At 47.4% G+C, this 14251-nt stretch overlaps 1 protein-coding gene across 6 annotated transcripts in view; it reads right to left on the bottom strand.

Annotated features, from left to right (window-relative positions):
- CTIF (cap binding complex dependent translation initiation factor) overlaps nucleotides 1-14251 on the bottom strand; it is a 160913-nt gene that overhangs the window by 61518 nt on the left and 85144 nt on the right. For all 6 annotated transcript variants that reach the window (XM_054053528.1, XM_054053530.1, XM_054053532.1 and 3 more), the window contains one exon: nucleotides 10761-10837. In XM_054053528.1, the coding sequence (XP_053909503.1) occupies nucleotides 10761-10837 (77 nt within the window). The remainder of the gene's footprint in view (nucleotides 1-10760; nucleotides 10838-14251) is intronic.

Genomic DNA, 14251 nt, shown 5'->3' with positions numbered 1-14251 from the left:
TGGGAGCCAGAAGATCTCTGTGAGAAGCTTTCTAGGGCTCTCCAAGAACTTGTGATTGCCACCTTTGGGAATCTCCACCTTGTGCCAGAGGAAGGAGAATTCTTCCTTTTCACCATGCAGCACTGGATTATGTTACGCTTGGTCACACAGTTCAGCTTCCTAAACAGCTAGCAGCAGCAAAATGCATTTAATGCATGGAGAACATGGGCACAAGGGAGGGCATTGCACAGCATCATCCAGAGAGTGGGTTCAGATTTTAGGTGCCTGTGATGTCAGAGGCCGAATGTGAGGTGGGGATCTAAGTTCCATGGCAGCCCAAGGAGTACAAGTGGTGGAGACTGGCCAAAATCTTGCTTCAACCTGAGACGAACCAACCTCCAAACTCCACTGATTGTATCCCCTTCTGAGGTCCTTGCATGGATTTCATGCTGAGGCATTTGAAATAACACCTGTGATCATGGTAGTGAATCCCAGCAGCCTCTGGTAAAGGTGAGGACTGAAACGAGGTCTTCCATTTCCTCCCCCCAGGGCCTTGGACACAAGATCAGTTGCTTTGCCAACCTTCTCTCTAGCTGTACACTCACCATGAGCTCCTGATCCCCATTCCCAAATGCTCATAAGAACAGCAGAAAAGGAGTGAAGAGCTGTCACTATCAAAAACTCGCCTTCCTCCAGCCCAGCCCTGCTGCCGCACAGAAGGAACACACTTAACAAAAACCTGACTACTAATGAAATCAATATAACAATGTTAATGAAATCAGTTCTCCCTTCACCACAGGCACAAGCTGAAATTCTCCTGGATTTTTTTTGCTGGAGCAATTATTTTGATTTCTGTGAAGCAACATCATAAGACCCTGAGCTTATCCAGCAGGCCATCACATTTCTGTTGAGGTTTCATAACAGTAAAATGTTTTGCCGTTGGTACGTGAAGTCTTTCAATCAGCTGAAGAGATGGAGAAAAACAACCTGCAAAAGCCTCCTGATGCCATAAAGTCTACTGGCAGCTTGGAAATCCAGGTTAAATTTAGTCTGCAGGACAGAGGTCACTTCAGTCGCCAAGATCATAAAAAAAAAAAAGGAATAAAAAGACTTGTGTTGTAGAGTTTTTATGTAATGACAAAGCCGCTCTCAACAGAGAGGTGGCAACCCTGCAGCTGGGAAACGCACCCGTCTCCCTCTGCCACTGCCTTGTGGCATTAAAAAAAAAAGGAACAATGAAAGGAAAGGACTAAATTTGCTTAGATGAGCATCTTTTAACCCTTCCTTTTAACCCTTTAGCTAGGCACACAGGGCAGATACGCAGAGTGGTAATCACATCTCCTGAAGTCCTGCTCAAATGGAGCCAGTCCTGTTGAACTCATAAAGGTTTATTTTTCTCTTTACACTAGCCTTTTTTCTCTTTACATTAGTCTTGAACCTACAGAGCACTCTGATATTTACAGAAGTACGTTTTCCCTGCATCACATGAAATGAAAAATCCTTTTAACTGCTGGTAGCATCAGGAAAGGAAATGTAAATACACATTGCCTGCCGTGGTATGTTTTGTCGGCAGGATCACAGCCACACCATCTGCCTTCAGAGGTGACTCATAACTGGGCATATTTTCACTTACACCCTCAGTGCGCAAGGGCTTAACGTTGATCACAATGGCAGAAACAAGAGCAGCTGAGTGGAAAACCCCTACCCAGCCCGCTACAGATTAGGACACAGGTGACAGGCAAAACAAACACCCTCATATTCAATACCAAGCCCTTCACCTCACTGCTACTGGCGTTTCACACGGACCACTGCAGTGACGGGAAGACCTTAGGCATGCAGCTCTTGGGGACGGTGCTGGGGCAGGAAAGTTGCTCTTAGTTAAGCCAATCCAAGACTGATGCTAGATATAAATTTGGTTAAACTTCATGTGCCTGGAGGAGAAGGACCTGAGGGTGTTGGTTGGCAGTGGCTGAACATGAGCCAGCAGTGGCCCAGGTGGCCAAGAAGGCCAACAGCATCTTAGCTTGGATCAGAAACGGTGTGGCCAGCAGGAGAATGGAGGTGGTTGTGCCCCTGAACTTGGCACTCGCCTCACTCGGCTGCACCTCAAATCCTGGGTTCAGTTTTCTCACTATAAGAAGGACATTGAGGTCCTGGAGCGTGTCCAGGAAAGGGAAAGGAAGATGGGGAAGGGAATGGAGAACAAGAGTTATGAGGAGTGGCTGAGGGATCTGCGGTTGTTTAGCCTGGTGAAAAGGAGGCTGAGGGGAAACATCATCACTGTCTACAACTGCCTGAAAGGAGGCTGCAGCAAGGTGTCTGTTGGTCTCTTTGACCAAGTGACAGGCAACAGGACAAGAGGGAATGGCCTAAAGCTGTGCCAGGGCAGGTTCAGATTGGACACTAGGAAAAATTTCTTTACCAAAAGGGTTCTCAGGCACTGGCAGAGGCTGCCCAGGGAGGTGATGGAGTCCCCATCCTAGGAGGTGTTTAACGAGATGGGCAGATGAAGGACTTAGGGATATGATTTAGTAGTGGACAGGTACGATTTGACTTGATGATCTCAAAGGTCCTTTCCAAATTAGGAATTCTATGATTCTGTGATTCTAATATCCTGCTGAGCTATTTGATCATCTTTGTCCTGTAGGTACCATGGCCGGAATTACTGCAAAGGGATGGTGTTGGACTATTACAGCCCCATGCCATGCTCTGTCTTGTTCACCAAGCTCAGAGTGTGGTGCAAAGGCAGCGAGCAGTGTTGATGGAGCCAAACCACCTCCAAATCTCTGCTCCAACAGGTCTCTCTTCATGAGAAGATGCAGTGCCACCCAGTAGCTTGATCCACAGCTCCATCACCTGCAGCTGGATGCCTGCGGGTAATCGGGAGGTGGTTTTCTAATCACACAAGGACAATTTCATTGATGGGGAACTCAGTGCAGGCTTTGGTACCAACAACCTCCTCCCTGTAGCAGAGTTCCAGCACTGTGAGCTCTGTCAGAGCCTTCTCCTCGATGACTGCAAGGAAGGGCAGCAGGGCTGGGCAATGCCAATGCATACGGCCAGCACAGCTCTGTGGGTCAAACAGGTTCCTGCTTGACCTCTCCTAATACTCTGCTCCACCACCACCTTGCTCAAAAAGCAGCTGATGGACTAACCAGGTCCCACGGACATCAGGTCTTCATGCGGACCTACTTAATAGCCTCAAGAGAGGATATGGGAGTAAGTACAAACACAGAGAGGAAGGACCTTGTGCCACTGAAGTTCTTTTCAGTCCCCTACATCTATTACTCCCTTGGTGGCAATCAAGGCAGACTTCCCCCTGATTTCTAGTCTTAATTAAATGACCAATTTTATCTGCTTGCTGTTCACAGCAGCGTGTTTATTCATCATAAATAGCCCTTCTCCTCTTGTGCCATTTAGCCCTGGGTACCTCGATAGCACCCACATCCTTTCCCAGCCTCTGCCAGGCAAGACTGAACCAGCAGACAAGTACAATGCAGCATTTCCTTCGCTGGGATTTCAAGTTTATTTTGTCCTTCACTTCCCTGGGTGACCCTGGATTCTCGTATTAACACACAGCAAAAAAAAAAGAAAAGCAGAAAGCTTTTTCTTTCACTCTCATATCATACTAAATCCATCTCACTCCAGCATCATGCAGTCCTGCAGCTCCCACCCGACCTCATACCTCCTCCCCGGTACGAGGAGATCTTGCCCTTGATGAAGTAAGCTGAGCAAAGCTGATTCCTGTGATGTTTTATGACAGGGTAAAGTGGTAGAGTGCCCTTTATGGTGTTTTGAAAGGAAATTGTACAGGAACAATGTCCTGAGCAGTGTGGCTATTGAAAACCCTTCACAAAGGAGTTTGCCACAAGAGGAAAAGGAGCTTAATCAGTTGAACTAATCACTGTAGGTGGTTGAGTGTCCCCGAGGGTCTGTAAAATCAAATATAATGGGAAAAGAAATAAATCACAGCATGCCAAGGCTCCTTGGCGGAGCCACCAGCAGACCTGGGACATTCCCTGCCTGGCCCTGAGCCCGCCACGATCATCCTTTGGGCTGTCCCCATGTAGGACCACCCTTGTCTCCGTGCGAGACCCTGGCCGGGGTCACACAGACAGGCTGGATGAACCCTGCTGGATGAGCAGCAACGTGGTGGCCCGACAGGATGTGTCGGGCTCCGAGCAGGGAGGCAGGACAGCGGTTCCCACCCGTGCGCGTTCACCCCAGCTAACCCAGTTTTTGGCATAGGCACGAGCAGGAGGGGTCAGCGGCGCTTACACAACCCTCCTGCTTCAGGAAGAGGAAACTGTCCCTGACAGCCACCCGGGGCCCTCTAGGGAAGGAGGATATTTCTGCCTCCCCTAGCCCTGAACCTAATTAAAACCAGAAAACAACATCAAAAAAAAAAAAGCCCCAGAATAAATGAAAAGATTGGGGTTTTTTCCTGATCATTTAAGTGTAAAGCCAAGCTAACAGTAGGAAGCAAATTGGGACAACGCAAGAGAAAACTTGGGGATGTTTCTGTAATCCTGTTGTCAAAAGCCACAGGTATTTGGGACACGCTGAGGGGAGATGGGGAAAAGCACACAAGTCTTGTTGCTCCAACCCCTTCTCTCCATGTACAAAGTTAGGAGGACCTACATAGTCTTCTGCCTCACCTCCTAAACCCCACAAAAGGGCTTAGAAAGGACGGATATCCCTGGCACAGAAATACCCCTCTTGAATCCCCAACCTGCAGGAGAAGGAGAAGATGACATAAAGCTCAGCTGCGGCTCAGGGTGACAGTCCTTCACCCGAGGCCGTCCCCGGTCCCCAATAGCCTTGGCCAGGACAGGCAGAGCAGCCCCTTGGGTCCCTGGTGATCCCAGGGCCAGGAGACACACCACCTGTGCACAGAGGAAACACCAGGGATACACACCTTTTCTACTGAACAGAGGAATTCGGATGCCTTTTGGAAAAAGGGGACTGATTAACTCTTAGGTTTTTATTCCATCCTCTGCAAGACATGGGTCTGCAATTTCCCCTATAATCCCCTCCTGTCACACAGACTGACCACCGAAAGCCTCGTGAGATGCCATCCAGCAGGTATGCACACATGAGAAATCCCATTTGTAAAGGAACTCAGCCTGATTTGACTTCTGAATACAGTAAGATGCCATTGTATCAATCGGATTATGACAGTGCAAACTTCTTAAGACTTCACCAGCAACCTTCTCCTGCTCCTCACCAAAACTGCCCTCTTCCTTAGGAGACGCAGAACGATTTCTGTTAACCAGAAGACCAAGAAATAGGTACAAACTTATCTGTCTTGACCTAAAGCAACTTCAAATGTTCCTTGTAAATCCTATCTAAATGAGGCAACATTTCTTATCACTCCTACGAGGCTGGTGCAAGCCACTGTGCATGCATCTCTAGGCCATGGGGTTTGGCCAGTCAGATCCTCCATCCCAAAACACATCACCCCAGGACGTCATGGGAACTGGAGAAACCCTGTGCAGCACCAAGCTGACATGCAATCCTTTGATAGATACTTAAGAGATGGCATTTTTTGGAACTTTTTGCAAACAACGGGCCAAACTCAGAGCCCAAGGACACCACGTCCCAGTACAGCTTCTGAATTGCTACCAGAGAGGCAGTGGGCTGGGAAGGGCAGAGGACAGGATTGGATAAAAGGGTCTCAGAGTATTTCTCTTCTCTTGACTATGTGCAGGAGATGAAGGCAGGAAAGGTCCTGACATCACCCATGGAAAATTCCTCCTTGATTAGAAGCCCACGGGAGGTCAAACCAATTTGCCTTTGGTGATATCTAGGTATGATGAGTTTTGTGTGGCAGCAAAGAGTGAATTAGCACTGGAGACAGTAAAACCCTCATCGGCGTTCAACAATTGCTCGCACTGACATCTACGAAAAAGCTTGTCCCTGCTGCTCTCCTTCAATGACCCCATCAAGCAGTGACACATTTCATCACCCTTGTCAAGAGGTCGCAGTTACCCCTGGTGTGTCTAAACCAACAGAGAACTTCTGCCTGGTGAGGTTACCTCTCCCTGGTCTCCCACCCTCATTATAAGCTCTTTGCAGCATGGACCTTGCCACCTTCTGCAGGCCTTTAAAACACCTTGTGCAACCAAACTCTTCATTAGATGTCTCTCCTGTTGCAGTGTTAACTAAAATGTGTTCAACAGACCCACACTGGTCCTTAACTGGGAAAGATGCAGCCTTGTTCTAATGACACTTCTAATACTATCTTCATGTCTATCTAATGTAACAAATGAAGCATTGCATACTATGGAAAAATGATTCATGGAATGTAAAAATATCTTGTATATGCAAGGAGAGAGCTATGGTTCCATGCCCGTAGGGTTGCTTTTTCCCCAAAGGAGTGAAAGGTGCACAACAGAGACCTCAGGGTAGGTGAGGCACGCTTCTCCACAACATGATGACAGCATTTCCCGCGGAAAAGTGGCGGGAAGGAAGCAAGGATAGGCACTATTTATAGCTTGGCTAGACATCAGCGTCATTTTGCATGAGAAACAAAAGGTGCTTCGCCAGCCCAAGACATGGCCCCACCTGAATGTTACCATTAGAGAAGGAAAAGGAGCCCACATGTGCTCTGGGGGCAAACCAGTATCATCTAGAAGACGATGATAGGCAGATTTCAGGGTACCAATGTGCTTTATCAGCTCATTTGCAATAGCTGTGTTTAATATAAAGGACCAGCCCATTTAAAGGTCAGCTACAGCCATGCAAGGCCAGTTGGATCGGTTGCATTATTATGTGCATAAGAGGATACGCTGAGGGAGTTGAAGTTGTTCAGACAAGAAGGCTCTGGGGGGTCCTTAAAGCAGATGCCAGTTCGTAAAGGGGCTCCAGAAAATCCGGGGAGGGGCTCTTGATCAGGGAGTACAGAGACAGGACAAGGGGGAATGGTTTTCAACTGAAGGAGGGGAGATTGAGATGAGATCTTGGGAAGAAATGTTTTGCTGTGAGGGTGGGGAGGCCCTGGCCCAGGGTGCCCAGAGCAGTGGTGGCTGCCCCATCCCTGGAGGTGTTCCAGGCCAGGTTGGATGGGGCTTGGAGCTTCTGATCCAGTGGGAGGTGTCCCTGCCCATGGCAGGGGGTGGAACTGGGTGGGCTTTGAGGTCCCTTCTAACCCAAACCATTCTGTGATCAATGACTGTGCAGAGGAAAGCCTGGGGGTTGACACCCCAACTTAAGCTGTATGTCCACTTCCAATGCTCACCATGGCCACCTGGGATGTACCATCCTTCTCAGATGAGGCAGGTCCTGGGCAGTGAGAGGCACTGCACCATGGACAGGCATTGCTCATGGATGGCGGCCAGGGCACTGCCTAGTGCCAAGTGCTCATCACCTTCAGGAGAGGGGATAAAAAGCACCAGACCCTACTGCACCAGGGCTTTGAAGCTACTTCTAACCTACAGAGGAGGAAAAATACCTTTTCTTCTTGCAAACCCATTGTTTGTCAGCCTTACTTCCACCCTTGGCTGCTACTAATGCTTTTCTAAGAAACAGGTTTTTCTTCCCCTGTGTTTGGGCATCCAGAGTTGCCTCCTAATCCTCTTCCGAACCCATGCAACACCAAACAGCCCCACTCAACTTCTCCAGCCTTGCTGCCTCTGATACCCCACCCACGGTCTCAGATTTCAAGTCTCTCTGTACCCAAATGAGAAAGAAAATAAAAAGCCCATTACTCCCAACTATTTTACTGGCCATAAAATCTCATCCTGGGGGATGTTTATATCACCTCTGTGCCTCCACCAGCTCCAAAATGAAGCTCTTCTCTCCCAGAATGATGCCTGTGATAGTAAGATAATAGCACGGCAATAAAGTGTGAACAGATTTATAACCTGTTTGTGCTCAAATACAGATTGTTTTTTTCCCCCATCCTTTTTTTCTCCCCTTATTTCTACCTTTCCCCTCCCCCCCTTATTTCTGCCATTTTTTTTTTTCATAAAACATTCTGAGAGCCTACTTTCTGCTAGAAATCAGTTCTATGGAGCGTGTGCTCTCTGGGGGCATCTCAAGCAGCACTAGAAGGACTAAACCTTTCCTCCTAATCTTCAACACACCACAGATGCAAGGGGACCACAAATGCTTATGCCATTTATATTCAAACCCCTCAGCATGAAACCATGTGCTGTGTGGAGAAGGGGGATGCTGAGGTCCCCAGCAAAAGTCTAGGGAATGGGATCATGCCCTTTCTACTTAAATAATCATTTAAGAGATTGTTGTTTCCCTCAACCTGGGCTTCTTAGCTTTTTGCAATTAAAATAAGTACGCTTTTCAGTCTAAATTTGGATACCACCATAGACGTCTATGGGGCACACGGACAAAACTGCATTCCCTCTGCTCTTTCTGTTTTATTTTCATCTGTGACTGCTTAGGGATGAAATGCCTCCTTGTTTCCTCCTGCACGGTGCCATATCAACTGTGTTTTAAGGCTTCTGTCTTTCCTCTATTATCCCACTGCTACGTGGTTTGGGCTGTATTTCACTCCACCATGTTCCATCCCAGCCTAAGGCAGGTTTTTCCGCTCTCTCGCTTTACCATCTGCACGGGTGGCAGGGATGCCCTGGACTGCTGAATGGTTTTGTCTGCTGATGGTTTATCTGAAGGGACCAGAAAGAAAAAGAAATACACATCTGGCGTGATCCCTCGAACAGGCTGATTTTTTCCGATGGGAGGGAAGAACCAACATGCAGTTCCACGGCTCTGGTCTGCTGCAGCTTTGGGCATGGGGCTTCAGGCAGGAGACTCCTTGGCTGTGCAGACCTCCTCTCCCATAGCATTGTGCGCTCTTTAGATGGTGGAGGAAGACCCACTCATTGAGCTACAATGGGAGGAGGATGCTCCAGTCTCCACCGCGATTTCTCACGGAGCCCAGCCCAGTGCTGTGAGGAAGCCCACCCAGCTCGGTGTTGCAACACAGGCAGACTTCAGCTTGGCTTCAACCATGTTTTGGTGGTCAGAGGGTGCCACCCGGCTGAAACAAGCCCTTTTTTTCCCCTAAGTCACAAGGCAAAACTGTCTTTTAACTACAGGAAAAAATGCAGGGATCTCCAAAGAGGAGCAAAACCCGTAGTTTGCTGCTGATGAAATCCTTGCCCACAGAGGAATGTTTCTAGCATGCCTGAGCAAACTCGTTTCAGCTGTTTTTTTGGTTGCTCAGTAAAATTTGGCAAAATCAAACCAAGCACAGAGTTAACTGCATCATGGCTGTACGCAAGTCGAGAAGTGAGGGGGAGATCTGAGGACATACTCTTGACTGCTATTACAGGTGTTTGTAGGACTTCACTCATTGATGAGAAGCTTGAGTCGTCAATGTGTGCTTGCAGTGCAGAAAGCCAACCTTATCCTCGGCTGCATCAAAAGAATTGTGATCAGCAAGGTGAGGGGGGGATTCTGCCCCTCTGCTCTGCCCTGGTGAGACTCCACCTGCAGTCCTGTGTCCAGTTCTGGAACCATCAACAGAAGGATATGAAACTGTTGGAACGGGTCCAGAGGAGGCCATGAAGATGATCTAAGGCTGGAGTACCTCTGCCATGAGGAGAGGATGAAAGAGTTGGGGTTGTTCAGAAGAGAAGGCTCTGGGGACACCTTAAGCAACTTCCAGCACTGAAAGGCGCTCCAGGAAAGCTGAGGAGGGACTTCTTTAAAGGGCCTGGAGTGATAAGATGAGGGGGAATGGCTTTAAACTGGAAGGGGAAGATTTCGATTAGACATTACGAAGGAATTCTTCACAGTGAGGGTGGGGAGGCCCTGGAACAGGTAGTACAGGGAAGTCATGGATGCTCCCTCCCTGGAGGTGTTCAAGACCAGGTTGTACGGGGCTTCCAGCAACTGGATCCAGTGGGGGGTGTCCCTGCCCATGGCAGGGGATTGGAATTGAGTGGTCTTTAAGGTCCCTTCCAACCCAAACCGTTTTACGATTCTATGACTTGTCCGAAAATTACCCCATGAGGCACCACAGCTCAGACACAGATTTCAGACCACTCTAGGAGAAAAATCTGGCCACTTTTTCTCCTGTTCAATAACATTAAGCTTGCAAACTCCCTGTTTTAGTAAAGCTTTATATCCCTGGTTGTGCTGCCTCAGTCACCGCAGAACATACTGGCAGAAACAAAGCTGCATGTACGACTAACTCCCTTATTGCCCACTTATTTTCATATTTAACCATAGTCACAATTCCTATCAAGGACTATGAATGCCCTCATGTAATTAAATATGCAGTTTACACAATTAAGTATCCAATTGACCCAACTGAATTAACTCAATGGATTGAAATCATCAGCGCCACAGAAACTATTCAGCTCATCCTTCATGCAGACAGGCAGCCGAGGCTTACTGCAAACCCCTCTCAACCACATCCACTTTGCAGTAGACCCTGAAAGTCAGCAAATTTTGGGTTTTGATCAGAAAAGAAGAAGTAAGTCGCAAGGACTGAAAGCCTTTACAGATAATATCTTTCCAGACGCCTCTTCCATTACGAGTGGGAGGATCTGGAATAAGTACGAGGGGAAGAGAAGGTCCTCAAGACAGTCCAGGAGCAATATAGGACATACGTCAGATTTAAAGACAAAACAGGGCAACGTCCAGACTCTGCATTTTCAGGATGTTAGTGCTCAAACAAAGGTTTATGCATTAACCCAACGCTGACAGCTGCTGAACAGCAATATTGTCCAAAGGCACTCCATGAGACGAGGGGCAAGATGTGCAATGAGGAAGAGAAGATAAAAAAAGCATCAAAGAGAGGTTTCACCTACCTCCGGTCGTTTCTCCTCCTTCTGAACAGTTTTTTGGTGTGTGCGATTTCAGCTTCATGAGGCAACTGATGGTAACCCTGTAAAACAGAGGGAAAAGTAATGATCATCTCCAAGATATAGGCGACAGCGATATGGAAGGGGTGAGAGTGAGACAGAGCTGTACGCCCAGTGTGTGTGCCTGATAAAAGAAACAGTTTCCACCCAAGCATCATTAGAGCATCTCAGATCCCATCAAAGCAGGTGTGGAAATCCACAGATCTGTTGTACCCTCTCAGGGCTGGTGCAACAAGCAGGGAATGGAGTTATCTGCAATTTCTGTATAGGAGAAATCACAGGGCACAAATATTGGTGGATCCTAATATACACCATAGAAACATAGAATCATAGAATCCCTAGGCTGGAAAAGACCTTTGAGATCACCAATAATTCCAACTGTACTTGTCCACTACTAAATCATATCCCTAAGCACTTTATCTACTCCTCTTCTAAATAACCCCAGGGATGGCAACTCAACCATCTCCCTGGGCAACCATCTCCCAGGGTCTGAGAGCCCTTTCGGTGAAGAATTTTTTCCTGATGTTCAATCTAAACCTCACCCGACACACCTTGATGCCATTCACTCTTGGCCTATTGTCTATCACTTGGGAGAAAAGGTCAGCACCCACCTCTCTACAACCTACTTTTAGGCAGTTGTAGAGAGCAATGAGGTCTCCTCTCAGCCTCCTCTTCTCCAGGCTAAACAAACCCAGGCTCCTCAGCCACTCCTTGTAACCCTTGTTCTCCAGCTCCCTCACCAGCTTCGTTCCCCTTCTCTGGACGTGCTCCAGGACCTCAATATCTTCTTATAGTGAGGGGCCCAAAACTGACCACGTGATTCGAGGTGTGGCCTCACCAGTGCTGAGTACAAGGACAGAATCAGAATCATCACCTATAGGGAATTCACCCATGTCACACATGACACCGTCGATGCTGCTGCACCCACACTCTCTACTTTCACTCATTCATTTCCTTTGTGTTCATTGTTTTATCTAAAACCCAGCCGTGAAAACGCCTGTAAAGGGGTGAAGCTCAGCAGCAGTTTGAGGATACTGGAGTAAGGGAACATGAGCCATAGCTGGCAGTTCTGTTGGGGCTTGTGACCCCACGGCATTAGCAAATTAATGACCACATCGTGAGCACATTGCTGAGCCTGCCCAACGAGAGCTGGTCAACCCATGCCACCCCGGGGAAAGGACAGGTGGCATCCACCTACTGGAAACAACTGAGGTGACAAGGACATTAAATGCTTTGCCCTGGTCACATCAGTGGAAAGCCGTGTGTTACAAGTTGCCTTGTCCTCTCTCCACTGAAGGTGCCGACTCTCTGACTCGGTTTGTTCCTCTGGTAAGGGGGATGATATATTTATCGCCCTACTAGGGGCATCGTGAGGTTTCATTAATGTGAGCAAAGAGTTCTGAGGTTTCTGGATGAAAGGCACTATGTAAGTGCAAAGTATTATTTGTTTTCCAGGGACTACAGAGCTGTCATAACCATAATGAATTTTATTTATGCAGCATTGTACTTCCCTTGCTGGCAATAAAAGCCCTGTAAAAGTTGCTCCTTTTATTTCCATCACAATCTACCTTAGCCTCAGAGCTCCAGCCGCTGCTGGTGAATCACCATGCGCGAGGGGCCACGAGGGAGCAGCCTGGGCAAGGGCAAGGGCTGGGTGGAAATGTGTCTCATCGAGCAGCAGCCTTGTCTCATTGGCATGACAACATAACATACTGACTTCAAAAAAAAAGTCTTTCTACGTGTGAAAAGCGTTAAAAATGACAGTTAATTTTAGCAGCAGTTACTAAGATAATGTCTTGAGTTCCTCTGGTGGAAGATGTAATGGAGAAGAAGGATTATGAGGGATGGTAATGGATTTAGGCTTACAGACCAGAGTCCAAGACCAGCAAAACATTCTGATGATTCAGCCTGGCCACCAGCGAAGAGCCTGGAGAAATGGCTACTGCAGCAACCTTACGGCTCCCGTAGCAGCTGGAACCTTACACTTTGGAGACCTTCACTCTTGAGACATGAAGCAATAAAGAACTCACCAAGACCTAGGTAAGCCCTGCTGCTGGCTAGCACGTCCCCATTTGAACCTTGCTTTGGCTGCAGTCTTACGTGTGTTTCCTGAGAAGGTAGTTTCCCTTTTAACTTTTTTCTTCACTATTAACTCCTTCAGAGAAAATCAGATGTGCTGTTGTTTAGTATAGGCATTGGAAAGCATGTTAAAGAGTAGTACTCACTCTTGGTGACAAAATTATCCTTCTTTTCTACTACAACACCCTTAACTCCCAGAGCTGCCACACCAATCACACCATCCTCCATGATCCCTCATAGCAGTGGAACAGAGGCCATTGTTAAATGAAGTTGCCTTAGCTTTCTTGCACATCTGCTCATCCAATGATGTTCTGCTCAGCAACACGTATGGTTCTGTGGTCATTTGCTCACATTTATTCTCCTCAAACCCCCTAGATCACATCTCACTGCTCAGTCACCCCCCATCTTTGACTAAAAGGATGTACTCTGGGAGTAGGAAAAGCTGACAACCTGTTCTCCTGAGGACACGGTTGGGTTATCACTTAGTTAACTAGGTATGACTTGGACTTCTCTACCTGCCAAATGTCTCATGGTCCATTTTGTGTGGCACCTTTGATGTCTAATAGTTTAGAATCATAGTGACTCTTCTTCACTAGAATGCTGCGGTTTGAGTCTTCCCCATCATTTATTTTTCTGATCACTTATTTTCACTGAATACGTAGAAGAAGGTTAATATCTCCGAGATCTCTGTTCCTCTGAAAATTTGCTTGAAATTGGCCAGTGGGTACAAAGCAAATAGGAAAAGGAAGGGAGGGAGCAGACACAAGCAGCCCAATCACATCAGCTGTGCTAAAAATAGTACAATATTCAGTGAGACTGTTTCCAGTGTCGTACTACCACAGCAGGCTAACGCTTGGGGTATTTTTAAGAATCTAAGCTGCATTGCAGACACATATGCAAATACAATTACCCTGAAAAATGAAGCCATGTCTGCAGAACACAAGGACCTAAAAGCACCAATTTCCTCAAAGCGGAGCCTTCTTTAAGTCTCAGGAGCTACCTTTCTGCTCTCCCCAGCTAGAAACCATATGTGTGGTGGTGCACACCTGCATGTCCTCTTCCCAGAGCATCTTTGTCTCCTCAGACCTCTGCCCACCACCAAAAGACAGCATCAGGTGATAGATTAATTACATGGGAATAAAGCTCCTAATCAAAGGAGAATGCCTGTGCCTGAAGAGAGGAGAACTTCGTATTCCCATTAGGAAAATCAAGGATCTCACTTCTCTAGCCAAGCAGTTCCCTTCCTTAGTTCTAGTCATGAGACAATGCTTTGGAAAAAAACAGTCACTGGTCCCTACTCTTGTCTATTTTGGTGTCTAAGCAGAGCTAAACTTGGGAGGGAGAAGTCGACTTCTTTT

The sequence above is a fragment of the Cuculus canorus genome, chromosome Z (assembly GCF_017976375.1).
Source record: "Cuculus canorus isolate bCucCan1 chromosome Z, bCucCan1.pri, whole genome shotgun sequence".
Lineage (NCBI taxonomy): Eukaryota > Metazoa > Chordata > Aves > Cuculiformes > Cuculidae > Cuculus > Cuculus canorus.
Note: the sequence above shows the minus strand (reverse complement) of the source record. Positions and strands in the feature narration are given on the sequence as shown.